The sequence below is a fragment of the Labeo rohita genome, chromosome 11, assembly GCF_022985175.1.
Source record: "Labeo rohita strain BAU-BD-2019 chromosome 11, IGBB_LRoh.1.0, whole genome shotgun sequence".
Taxonomy (NCBI): Eukaryota; Metazoa; Chordata; class Actinopteri; order Cypriniformes; family Cyprinidae; genus Labeo; species Labeo rohita.
The window spans coordinates 2,414,183-2,427,676 of NC_066879.1; the positions used below are offsets into that span (position 1 = coordinate 2,414,183).

At 36.6% G+C, this 13,494-nt stretch overlaps 1 protein-coding gene across 4 annotated transcripts; it reads left to right on the forward strand.

Annotated features, from left to right (window-relative positions):
• The first annotated feature begins 231 nt into the window (after positions 1-231).
• rap1ab (RAP1A, member of RAS oncogene family b) lies at positions 232-13,494 on the forward strand. Of its 4 annotated transcripts, none has more exons than XM_051122828.1 (9): positions 232-296; positions 391-503; positions 5,834-5,922; positions 7,068-7,136; positions 7,250-7,306; positions 7,916-8,056; positions 11,042-11,185; positions 11,291-11,403; positions 12,469-13,494. In XM_051122828.1, exons 3-8 carry the CDS (start codon positions 5,866-5,868, stop codon positions 11,378-11,380), a joined length of 558 nt encoding a protein of 185 aa, XP_050978785.1. In that variant the 5' UTR covers positions 232-296; positions 391-503; positions 5,834-5,865; the 3' UTR covers positions 11,381-11,403; positions 12,469-13,494. The 4 variants fall into 4 exon arrangements, with proteins under 4 accessions (XP_050978785.1, XP_050978786.1, XP_050978784.1 ...); XM_051122829.1 differs by lacking the exon at positions 232-296 and adding an exon at positions 818-861 and having other exon boundaries at positions 303-503; XM_051122827.1 differs by lacking the exon at positions 232-296 and having other exon boundaries at positions 303-503.

Sequence of the window (13,494 nt, forward strand, 5' to 3'; positions counted from 1 at the left end):
GTTAGAAAAGATATAGCACACCCGGCCAGATCAGTCTGAAGATCTGGGCTGAGTTTGGAGTTTGTAGAGTTAAAGCTCTAGAGCGAGTTAGTGTCGACAGATTTAGTCTCAGAAGAAAATAGCATATCAGTAAATTGGCTTTCTCAAGCCAACTTAAAAATAAGAATAGTGTTTGATCGTCTCATCGCGACCTTTGTTTTGTCGGGTGGCGGCCCATAATTCAACCCGACACCGGAAGCTGTCATGAGACTCTGCGCTAAAATCGCGGCGCTAGCTCGCGCTGGAGCGCTGACTAGGTGAGTGACAGGCGCGTTACGTGAGCGGCTGGTGAGGTCGCGTTGAGGGCAGCACGGCCGTGTTTTTCCTATCCTAAAGCTCGTTTCGTATCAGCCGCAGGTGCTGTTTCGTGGAATGACCCAGTCTGCTGAGGAGAAAAGGGATTGAGGTTGACTGCAGCTGAACACGCTAAAGTTTGTCGGCTTTCTTCCGGCGGGTGTGTGAAGGTAGGCGGCTAAACGATCGCGCTAACAGACACTATTGATAAGGACCGTTAATTCACTTCAAAAATTCACGAGGAGAGAATAAACTAGATGCGTTGTGTGACGTGGGCCGTTTTAATTAACTTGTAGTCGGTAACTCTGCCAATAATATTTCATTCTTTAAATAAATATAAAGTGATATTGAGTAGTTTTATGTGGCTCCAGCAGTTTTAGCATATTAGCACAAATCTCACGGACTGAATTTCACCACGTCAGAAACTGACCAAAATAAACGATTACTGTCGTTTTAACACACTCTGTAAACATCTGTGTTTTAGGATGTCCACGTTAACAATCAGAACAGCCCTCTCTTACAGGTTCAGTAAGTGTTAATCCTATTGTATTAACGTTACACACTGATGTTCTTAATGCCTTAGTTGTGAGATCCAAATTCAAGTTGAATTTTTTTAAATTCCTACATTGTTTAATAACTTGCTTCTATCGTAGAGTTAAGTTTAGTATCCCTAAATGACTAGAACGGATCTAGAACGGTTTTGCTGATTGTACGTAAATTTGTATTTGGTTTTTTTTTCTGACACAATGTTTAGCAAAGCAGTTTTCAGTTCTCTTTGCTGGTTTTGCTGTGAAAAGTCTGCGGGAGACTTCCTTTTTCTTTTCTACGAAGTGAATTGTTATTGTTCTTTTTCATACTTTAACTTCATGTTAGTTACACCTGTTGAAATGGATGTACCTAAGATCATATGGGTCAGGTTTCTTATGTTAAGTGGGCCAGATGTTCTTATAAGTGGTTTTAACCTGATTACATTATTTATGAAACCAGTCTTCTCTGTTGTTAGGTTTCAGAAGTTGTGTGTTATTTGTCAGACCCTGTCTGGGATTCTTTATTTATTTATTTTTTTTACTTGTCTTTCCCAAACATTTTCTAACATTTAATTGTTATTCTTGCTTTTTGGATTAGTTAATTTTTTCACGCTGTGAACATTTGCTCTTTCACGTTGTTCTGCTATTGTAGAGGTTGCATTATTTTTAGTTCAGCAGTACAGTTATTTTTAGTGTAGGTGTCTGATTATTATAAAAAAAAAAAAGAACTCGACCCTCTCTAACACTTGCACTCTATCATATTTCTGTGCCATCTACTTGTTTTCTTTTTTTTTTTTTTATGTTTTCTGTTTTTACATTGAGCACCACGTCTGCAATCAGCAGCAAAACACATTTGGTGTGTCTTAACACAGATATATCAGTTATATCATGATTGCATAAATAAAAAGTAGCGCTAGAAATGTAAACTGTACTTGTTAATATAATATTATTTTCCGTGAGTGGACTTTAATTGCTGCATGCGGTTGCTGTCCCGTGAATGATGTGATATTAATGATTAATTAATTAAATAATTTGGATTACCTGTGAACACTGTTTTGTGTTGAACACACAATTGTGTGCATTTGTAGGTGATATTCTTTTAAGACTCAGCAGGCGCTGTGTTGATAAATTGATAAATTCAAAAACAGCAACAACAAAAAAAATGTATGAACATTGGTATAAACCAGTTATTGATCTGTTTAGATCCTTCATCTGTTGTCTGATCATGAGCTCTTTTGACTTCTACCTGATTCATTCACTTGCCTTAAGACTAGGATAGTGCTTATTTCATTATTTTTGTCTGCATTATGTTGTTCATTTATAAGAATAATACAGGCAAGTCACTGCTGTAATCTTTCATCTAGTAGTTCAGCATATTTCTCACCTCTTCGTTGAAAAACGGAAGTCCAACCACATTTTCAGATATGATTTTACCTTTTAAGTTATGAGAAGAAGAGGATGGAGAATTGCAAGTTTAACGGTTTCACATACTGACTCATTGTGTTTCAACAGGGCCTACGTAGGTTAATCTTGAAGCAGCGCTGTCCAGAGGTGGCAGTAGTTCTGTGAATGTCTCTAAATGAGATTTGTGACTTTTATAATCAGGTTTCATCTTCCCTTCAAAAAACAAAGGATGTGGTCTTAGTGTGGTGCTGATGAGCTGGATGTTTAAACGGATGAGAATTTGAACTGGGGTGGTTTCTGACGTTAGTTTTCAGTGAAAACTAATGAGAACTGTCTCTTTCATAAGCACCTTGCACAATGCTCACTATCATTCCTTTAGTTGAAGTTTTGGTTTTGGTAGTTTGTTTTTAATATTTCTGTGGCGAGTAAGAAAAGTCATTGTCAAATTCCCCAATGAGTTTGACTTTTTCAATCCTGACTCTAGATTTAGTTTCTTTGTGGTGTCACATAAAGCTGTGCTCTTAGTCATCAGCAGATTATTCAGTTGAATTCAGTTGGTTTTAAATTATCAGTAGGATGAAAACTCTTGTAAGCTGGATAGTTGATGTAGGGTTTGAAACCGTTTGGATGGTATGAATTTGGTGAAATGCTGTGACTGTTATGAGCAACAAACTAGAAATCCAATTAGAATGTAATAAACTGAAACCCACTATGAGGTTAACTAACGCATTTTGTCTGTCTGTCTTCCTTAACTGTGACTAAACAGGTTGTGAACGGCAACATTCAGTTGTGAAATTGTGGTTAAGTGGCATCAGTCAGGTGGCTGTGACACGTTTTTTTCTGTTCAAACTTTGTGCTTTTTCTTTTCATTTATCACCTGATAACACAATGTTTGCACTCAGCATGTGTTGGCAGAGATTCTGTTCTAAACAAGTGGTCATTGTTTGTCTAGTTTGCATGTCTTTCTGTAAAATTGCTATTAAATTGTCTGGTTTAGCTCGATTATGAAACTGGGCTGCGATTAGGGCTGTCAACGTATAATCGCGATTAATTGCGTACAAAATAAAAGTTTGAGTTTGCGTAATATATGTGTGTGTACTGTGTATAATTATTATGTGTATATAAATACAAACACATCCATGTATATATTTAAGAAATATTTACAAGCATATGTATTTATTATAATTTTTATATAATTTATATTACATTATAAATAAAATCATTTTGTATATTAATAACATATTTCTCATATATATATATATATATATATATATATATATATATATATATATGTATGTGTGTGTGTATGTATATACATACGCATTGTGTGTATTTATATATACATAATAATTACACACAGTACACACACATATATTAGGCAAACGTAAACTTTTTTGAATGCGATTAATCGCGATTAATCGTTGACAGCCCTAGCTGCGATTATGAATGTTTTTATACGCAGCTTGTCAAAATGTAAAATGTAAAAAATTACATCAAACAGCATGTCTGATAATTATAATCTGAAACTTACGTAATTTAACAACGATTTATTAGAAGTTTAACAAAAATGATTTTTTTAAGGCTCTATGAAATGCGTTTTTTATAATTTATAAAATTTAATTTTTTTTTTTTTTTTTCTGGTATTTACTTTTTTCTTTTTTCCGGTGTAAATTCTGGTAAATATTCCTTTTAATAATGATTTTATTAGTAGTAGTACTACTGTCATTACATAAAGTAGTATAGTTCTTTCACTGTTTCTTCAAGATAAACTGAATTTTTAATGGGTTGCTGTGAAGACCTTCAAGTTTCTGTTTGTATATGATATGAAGACATTTTATGGTTTCTTTTCTCAAAAGAAACCATAAAATGCTCATGACTCTCAGAGCAGTTCCAGAGATTATTTGTGTTCCTGTACTCGTATATTGAGGCGGCAGAGACTGAAAACACTGAGTGTCTTGATCGTGTTTGTTAGCTTTTAAAATATGAAATCACTTGACTTCTTGTACTTATGTTAGACACCTAAAGTCAGGACTAGTTTAATATGTGGGTTAGACAAACAATTTTTCTGTCATATGTTTCAGCTGGCCAAAGTATTGCGAGTTTCATCCAGCACACCCACCCTCCATGGGCCTCAGCCTCTCTCTCTGGACCTTTGCGCTTATATGCAGTCTTAGTCGAAATATTAGCCTGTGACTTCAAAAGACTTTCATCAGAGCAGCTGTTATGGTCCACAGATTGTTCAGTCTGCCTTTGATGAAGATCAGGGAGTTTTAGCTGTGTGGAGAAAACAGGCCATCCATTTCATCCTTACATGGAAAGAATACTTTTTTGAGTGAATTTGGTAATGCTTGTTTGGGTAAGGTAAATGTTTTTGTTGTTGTTGTGTCTGTTTGTGTTCTAGGGAAACAAACAGAGAAGGAGAATGAAAGTGTTTCACTGTCTCTTGACGACTGACATGCATGAATTTGCTTGTTTCAGAACATAATTTGAATTATTTGGAGTTGCAGCTGTCTTTGTGAGCCAAGAGGAGTGGTCATACACTATGTCTCTCCATTTGTTTGCGTGCAAGTGTTTTTTTCCAGACGTCATGAGCGACTCATGGCTGGAAGTTGTTTGCTTCTGAAATGCTCCTAATCACATCTGAGTTTTAGTTCTACATTACCTCTGGTCATTTTCCCTCTCGGTGGCCTCAGCTTGGCATCTCATCGCCTTTTCTACGCTGCCGTTACCATTAAAGGAAGAAAATTCTCCTCTCTGCATGCCGACCAATCCCGCAAAATCAGAAATGGACCAAAGCATTCGAGCAACAGCACCCATGAACCTCTCCGAATAACACTGGATGAAATTAGTGTTCCTTGAGTGCGCACAGCTTGGCCAGTGTTTGGATTCAGCCCCTCACCAGAGAGGCGTAACTTCAGAAGACTGGTGTTTGGCTGCATGTGTGTTTACTAAATGAAAGCCAGCAGAATGGTTTTCCTGTGACACCTTTTTACACAAAAGGGATTGTCCTGTATGTATAATTCATTATGAACAGATCCCATGTGCTTGTAGGAGCAATTGGAGAAGTGCTTTGAAGAAGTTGTGTATTTGAAGAATGTGTTCGTTCAAGGATGAGTGGAGTAAATGTTTTTTGCTGATCAATGTACGTGGCTTTTTTTGTACATGTTGCTTTTCAAACCACAACTCTGGTTTATTTGCTTTAAAAGCTGATGGTGGTTAACTATTATCTCGGTTAACTTTTCCCACACAGTAACGTAAATGCACGTTCCATCACGTTCTCTGTTATCTAGCAGGCTTGGGCTTTTCTATCATAAAACAGATCAGCGTCCAGTTCAGTGTGGGCCTACTGATATGGGTTAAATCCATGTAGGCCCAGAGGCTCAGCAGGCCTCACTCCTGGCTCTAGACCGCACACTTCCATCCAGAACCCACAGCTGCTTTTTGTTTAAGAGGTCATGCTTGCAATATCCCCCACCTGGGCTACGATCCAGGACGCTCTCTACTCTGCACACACAAACTAACACGTATCGATATGTAGGGACCTACTCATTCTCTTATCTTGTTTTTAGAGCACTGAGGAGACTGGTGAAGAACCCCTGCCATGCGTGAATACAAGCTTGTGGTGCTGGGCTCTGGCGGTGTGGGCAAGTCAGCCCTGGTAAGTTCAATATACCATGTCATCTTCACCAAGCCTAAGAGCAGCTAGGCTCCAGTGCTCGGCCAAACAATGATGTGATCCACAGTAATGATCAGTGGATGATCAGCAGACCATGGCTTTAGTTTTCTCTGACTGTCATTTGGTTTTATAGCTGCAAAGGCCTATTCACATATTTATTCCATGCCTGAACTACGGCAGGGTGATATGGCCAAAAATATTAACATTCATTTATTTATATATATATATATATATATATATATATATATATATATATATATATATATATATATATATATATATATATATATAAAATTAGAAAACTGAACAAAATAAAGTAGTTTACTGGTGGTACAATGCTCACAAGAATACATCTTAAAATATATTAAGGTAAAATTAACATCAAGATATACTTCAACATTGTGATTTTAATGTTTTTGCTTTAATCCCACTTCAAAGCATCATCAAATGCTTGTAATAACTTCAGATTATCTAAAATTGATTTTGTTTCTATAACGTGATCTAAGCTTAAATGTAATTGGACGGTCAGTTTTGAGTGATGGAGAAAAAAAATCGACACACAGTGTGAAAATTTTTGTTTTTCCGTGCTGCGAATGATCACGCTCCATGTGATAGTGAATAGCTCCATGGGGATCTATTGTTTAAATTCAGAAGGGTCATTGCATTCAATTGTTTGAGTAGCACGTTCAAAAGATCAGCATTTATTTGAAATAGAAATTGTTTGTAAAATTATGATAGGCTTTTCTGTCACTTGAGCAATTTAATGTGTCCTTGCTGAATAAAAGTATTATTATAATAATTATTATTATTATTATTATTATGTTTTTATCTTTCTTACGAGACGTTTGAATAGCAGTGTATCTTGGTTTTCATAAAAATGTTCTCAGCTGGATTCAACATTGATGATAGGAAGTGTTTTTTGAAATAACAGAGCCTCTACTTTTAAACCAATTTTCAGTTTTATTCTAGTTCCAAGCATTTTTATTTTATTTTTTTGTCAACACTTGAAAAACATTTTAAACAGTGGGACAAAGTTTCTTTACTGCTTTGAGAATATATGGCAGTTGTGTGTGGGTTTGTTTGTCAGCCATTCTCTGGCTCCAATTTAATATCTCTGCCTCTTGCAGACGGTCCAGTTTGTCCAGGGAATTTTTGTGGAGAAATATGACCCCACAATAGAAGACTCCTATAGAAAGGTAGCAATTCTCTGCTTAATAGCTTCTACTGTCTTTTGTTTATTTGTTTAAAACTCCAGTGGACAATGTAAGCTTATTTCTGTTACATTTCTTCCCTCCTCCTCCTCATGCAGCAAGTGGAAGTTGACGGCCAGCAGTGCATGTTGGAGATCCTGGACACAGCAGGAACAGTAAGTCCATTTGGCCTCCCTGTTTTCACGCCTCACCCAGCAACAGCTGGCAACGTATGGTAACCACATTAGCAGACAAATCAAGATTTCACAGATCTGTACGAGATATGAGATCTGTGTTTAAATTGAGCCAAATCACTACTTGTCCAAACCAAAAGTTTTATTTATAAAACGCCTTTCCGGTGCTCAAGGTCGCTTTAGTGTTTCCTGTGGAGTTTCACAAGTTTCATGTGAGGAAAAATATACCTTTATGCTGTTATTTTTGTAACTTTGATTTAGTTGATTTATTTTGCATCATCAACTGCATTTAGGCATTTAACTGCATTTCAGCTGTATTTATTCTTGCATTATTCCAGCTCAGTTTTTACCTTGAAGATAACCTTAGGTGCTGAGATGGCAATAAAAATAAATTATTTTTATTTTTATTTACTACTACTACTACTACTACTACTACTACTACTACTATTTTCAAATGGCTGTAGTATTGCTAAGTGAGGTTTATATGCACCCATATGCATAGTTCAAAAAAATTCTGAAAGTAACACTTGTAAAATGTAACTTGAAAATCTCAATTTTATTTCTCATTTTGTTTGTTTTCCGCTCTTTCAGGAGCAGTTCACAGCTATGAGGGACCTGTACATGAAGAACGGCCAGGGCTTTGCTCTTGTGTACTCAATCACAGCACAGTCCACATTTAATGACCTGCAGGACTTAAGAGAGCAGATTCTGCGAGTAAAGGACACAGAAGATGTAAGTGAGAGAAATTCCTGTTGAGTGGATGATGAATGGATGCATGCACAGAGAAGCACTTTAGAGACTTACTTTAACCATTTTTTTTTTCTCAAAATACCATTATCTCTCTCACTTTGTTTTTGTCAGTAGAAGAAAAAAAAATTAAAAGGAAATTAAAGGGTTTTCTCCCTGCATACTATTTTGTATAATAGCCTGCTGGTTATTTGAATCAAGAATATTACATGAGACAATTTAGTCTAATGAAATGTAATTTGGAAATTTAATGGCAAGTTAACATCATAGCAATATCACATAATGCTCGACTTTATATCACCAGCAATATTGTGAATATCCTATATGTCTCCCAACCCAAAGCAAAGCAAGAGTACTAATCAAATGGGTCTCCACACCCTCTCTGCAGCAGCCCATCCTCAGCCCAAGTCTTCTGGCTTGCCTCTGTTCTGTGTCAGTCATGGAATGTCCTTATTTGGACATGTGTGGAAGAACACTGTGTTTTTGTGTGGGTGTGTGTGTGTGTAGTATGAAGCAGTGGCCCAGGGGATCACAGACATGAGCAGTTAACATCTCTGGAATGTGTTTTGATTGGCCTTACACCGCGTGCGTCTCTTTCTGTCTCTCTCATCATGCTGCTTCTGCGGTTTGGACCATGCTACATGTCCTGATCTCTAGCAAAGGATCAAATCTATTGAGGCTGGAAGGCATGAATGGGCCACTTATGGCAGTACACCAGTAGTATGGGTTTGAAGCCAGCTGAGAGTATGAGTGAACTCTGGGTTCTGGTTTCTGATCTTCCATAAGAATTATAGTTAGTTCACTAATGATTGTATAATTACTTTTGAGGAAGCACCCATAATTAATCATAAATAACTAGGGATATTATCCATATTGTAATACAGATATAGCAAAACTGTCTCGATATTATCATGGTCACATGACTATATGAAACGAGATGGGTCTTCTGGGCAAAAAGTGTAGTTTTTTAAAATATTTTAACAAATTTTCTTTGAAGTTGTGTTTTGGGCCATTATGCTTTGGCACAGTATCTGTCAAACAAACTGAAACCGAAAGCACAATATGGCTTAATCCCTTCATCAAGCCTGTTTTCGCTGTGCATTTCAAAACGAAGCGTGCACTTCATTCAGGCAATCAGCTTGTGATCTGATGGTTTCCGCGCCTCAGAACGGCTTCAATCACAGTGAATGCAGTGAACTCGTTTATTGCATGTACTGTGAGTTTGGTGCATGTTTGGGAATGCAATGGCCACCAGTTATGCTTTATTTTCGCAGAAGATGATTACAGCATTTCACTAGCTTTGTAGTGAGATGTGCTTTTATAAGCCTGTTTTCACTGAAGCTGGAGTTTTCTGTCAAAATAAAAGCTTAAAAGTGCAGTATGAATTGCTGACAGCTAGTGGTTTAAATGGGCGACGTGACTGTGTTCCAAATTTAAAATTTCTCTTTGAAGTGTAGAAATTAGAAAAGAAGTGTTATAAGTTCCCTGCTGTAAAGCAAAAATAATATGCCTGTGAAATATTCACTTTCATTTATTTTACAGTGCAGTTGTTTTAATGGCTATTGGCTTCCTAAAACACCAGTGTGAATGTAATTCAGACTAAGACAGTATACCACAAATAAAAAGAGGGTTAAGACCCCTTTAATGTTCAGGTACAAGTCAACTCAGTAACTTTTTTTTCTCACTTAATTTTCTTTAGGTACATGGGTTGGAGCTCTACATTTTTATCTTTCAAAGTGAATTAGATAGTAGAATTTAACTTTAAAATGTACACAATTTTCTTTTTTTTTTTTTTTAAAAAAATATAAGTATTGTATTGTGGTCTTTATATTGCGACATTATCGTATCATGACATTTTGATATTGTTACATCCCTATAAATAACTAAATGTTTGTTATTAGATGCAACTGGCAAGGTTTTTGTTTTTTTTTTTGTTTTTGTTTTTTGTAGTTTTGTGGCTCCAATTTTGTCATATTCAGTTGACACTGCTTATAGCTCTGCTAAAACAATTTTTCTGGGTGCTGTAGATTCAGTCGTACAGATGTGTGAATGTCATAGTATTTTATGGTTTTTCTCTTCGCGTTGACGGTTTCTGAATTTATGCTTTTAATTTTGCTGTTAAACAAAAAGCAGAACAAATCTTTAATTTTTTTTAGTAGTTTTTCTTCTAAAAATAAGGAACCAGTTCTGATTTGCTCTGGAGTCATTTTACTGCATTTTCTTTTTCCATAACCTCACTGACTGTCTGGTGTGGGATGTAAAAGTCAAAGGACGTCTGTGCAGTGTTTGTCTCTTTTGGACCCCTTATTGATACAGAAGAAAGGTTACATTCACACAGCAGGGCTTGGTTGTAAGTCCTGAAAATTTGGTTACAGAAAGCGTTAGTCAATCCTGTTAATAACTGACCTGTATGTGAATGCAACTGTATTAGGGTGTCAAATGCAGGACTGACAACAGTGTTGGCCATAGTCATACAGTTTGAGACACTGTGAGGTTGATCAAATCATCACAGAATTCTAAGCATGGCATTCCTAGGTCTGTTTCTCTACAGAGGCTTGTGCTGAAGTATCTGCCCCGACCACCACCTCTTCAGGGTTTGTTTAGATTTTAAACCTTTTCCATCTGGCCAGTCCAAACATGGCAGGCTTCTGGTGCTTGAAGAGGAGTGTAGTGAGAGGGGCGCTCTGTGTAATTTCCACTGTTTTAAGGCCACACAAGGAAATGGGGAAAACTGCATCTTTCTAGGTGGCTTTAAAACACTCACCTGCAGACTGCTGCGTACTGTCATTGTTCAGTTTATTGGTTACTTGTCTAATATAAACAGTGTGTGTGATAAAGCAGAAAATAACTTGTTTACAGCTTATAAACTTGACTACAGTAAAACTGGAAATAACTTTTGGCATCTTTCATCTTTGCACTGAAAATGTAAAAACCTTTGTAGTTATTTCTTTTTCTCCTCTCTGACTGTAGGTGCCAATGATCCTGGTGGGTAATAAATGTGATCTGGAGGACGAGAGGGTGGTTGGGAAAGAACAGGGGCAAAATCTGGCCCGACAGTGGAACAACTGTGCCTTTCTAGAGTCCTCCGCCAAATCGAAGATCAACGTCCTTGATGTGAGCGTGTAGCATTTATTCAGTTAACATCTCCCATTCAGAACATATTCCAGTAGTTTCATGTTTATATTGAGTACTTTAAGAATATCTTTTTGCACATTGCAGATCTTCTATGACTTGGTCAGACAAATTAACAGGAAAACACCAGTGGAAAAGAAGAAAGCAAAAAAGAAATCCAATTGTGTCCTCCTGTAGAGCCAGCAGCAGCTCTGATCCAGGTCTGTCATCATGTCACAGTCGTCATCATCCGACATTCATTTATTCAGGATTTATTCAAAGCTACAACTGCATTATTTTTAGTGAGTGTTTGAACCTGTAATAGTTGCATATGAGTCCGTCAGTTGTCCTCAGTGTGAAAAGATGGATCTCAATCATGTAGTCATTGGTGGGTTCTTTCTTTTGGAAAACTGTTCAGGACAAACAAGGGAGTCATGAACAACTATCACTAAACAAAAAAAAACACAGCTGTGGATCATTCAGGCAACAACACAGTATTAAGAATCAAGCGTATGTAAACTTTTCAACGGGGTAATTTTTATAAATTCAACTAATACTTTCTCTTGTGGACTGTATGTAAATATCTCTTATGTGAAATATCTTATTTAGGTCAGTACTAAATAAAAAAATAACATGCATTTTCTCTTATTTAGGTAAAATAATTAACATTTAGCAGATTCTGCAAGGTGTATGTAAACTTTTGACTTGCTCAAGGTGGCAGTCCAAACAGTAAATGCAATCACCATGTAATCAGGCAAAAGTTCCCTTTAAGAATGAATAAAGTGGCAGTGATGAGTTTAAAGATTGAGGTTTTAAAAAGTGGCGCAAATGGGAAGTGAAAGTGTGATCTATTTTATGATGTTTCATATTATGAAGTATAGACTTTGTTCAAGCCACAAAACAAGCATTTTACTGAAAAATCTTCTAACCTATGATGTCAGTGTACTTGAATAAGAGCTTTAGTGCAGTGCTCTTTTTCCTGCTTGTTAGGTGCTGAACTCTTGCATTAAAAAATGCATTCAATCAGTGCAGTATTTGCAGAATAGTCAGCATTCCAGTAAAGTCTTATCATGTAACTATGTATTTGCTTGTGCAATTGCTATAAAATTCTTCAGTAAATGAATTGACCAAACTTATCCACTAGAGGGCATTATTTGCTCTGTCTATAGCCATTAAAATGACTTGAGCGTTGCACTGTGGCAGTGTGTTGTATCATGTAGTAAATGCATTTTAATATGAGTTTGTGTGTTTTCATTGGATGCTTTTTTTTTTTTATTTCTCTGTAGAATGCTGTAATGAAGAACTGTTAGCTTGTTTGGATCATGCCAGCATTCCCATCCTCAGTGAGTGATTCAATGGAACAGCTGACTGACTGACTCAAAGCAGCACCGGACATAGCAAACGAGAATACCAGTCACAACTCTTTTTATTTCCCCTTTATGTTGGCAGAAAATTTTGAGGAAAAACTCAATTTCCCAGAAGCAGTTTCAGTAGAACTGAGAACATTTTCCGGACTTCCGGACTTTTTACGTCACTGACCGTGTGGCTGATGAAGAAATTAAACCTCATATTAACATAATAGTGAAAATTAACCTCCGTAAAAGACATGTTTTTCAATTACTTTACTAAGTGAATCTTAGGATTAATACCCTGGGATTCTTTACTTATTTTTTCACTTCCCTTTACGCTGAAAATCTTGTGGCAATATTTAAAATCCTTTCTCTTCCTCTAAAAACCCATGGATCTATCTCTTCAGAACCTTCAAGGCCTGAAGGAGTCAAGAAGGAGAAAATCACTGAAATTTCACCACAAATGTGTTTTTTAAACTCTTTCCCATAAACTCTTGAACTCTGTGCTTTTCAATGGCCTCATCACCTGTAGAAGAAGCAGGATGAGAAATCAGAGTTAACAGTATTCACTTGCGCAATACAGCGCGTTCGAGGACATGAAGGATGACGGCGTTCAATATCCAGTTATGAGCAGACATGAGCATCTGAAAGTGTAGATGTTGTAAATGATGTCAAGTTCAGTTGTTTCCTCTCATAAGTTGTACTTCCATTCTTGATACAATGTGTAAATGTCTATAAATGACAAACAATGTATATAAATGTTTTGCTGACAACTATGGACGCGCTCATCAGAACGTACTGCCCCCCCCATTCCCAACGTGACGTATTTTGTATTCAGTCACTTGGTTTTCCTAGCTCATATATCATATTCTAATGCCATTCTGTTTCATAAAGACTGTTTCACAAGTAAACAGGCTTTTTATAGTGTAAAAAGCGGGGGAAGGAACAATCAATTTCTATGTC

Coding starts and splice junctions, on each gene's coding strand:
- rap1ab (XM_051122828.1), top strand. CDS start 5,866: ATGCGTGAATACAAGCTTGTGGTGCTGGGCTCTGGCGGTGTGGGCAAG. Junction 5,923..7,067: donor GTGTGGGCAAGTCAGCCCTG/GTAAGTTCAATA, acceptor TGCCTCTTGCAG/ACGGTCCAGTTTGTCCAGGG. Junction 7,137..7,249: donor TAGAAGACTCCTATAGAAAG/GTAGCAATTCTC, acceptor CTCCTCATGCAG/CAAGTGGAAGTTGACGGCCA.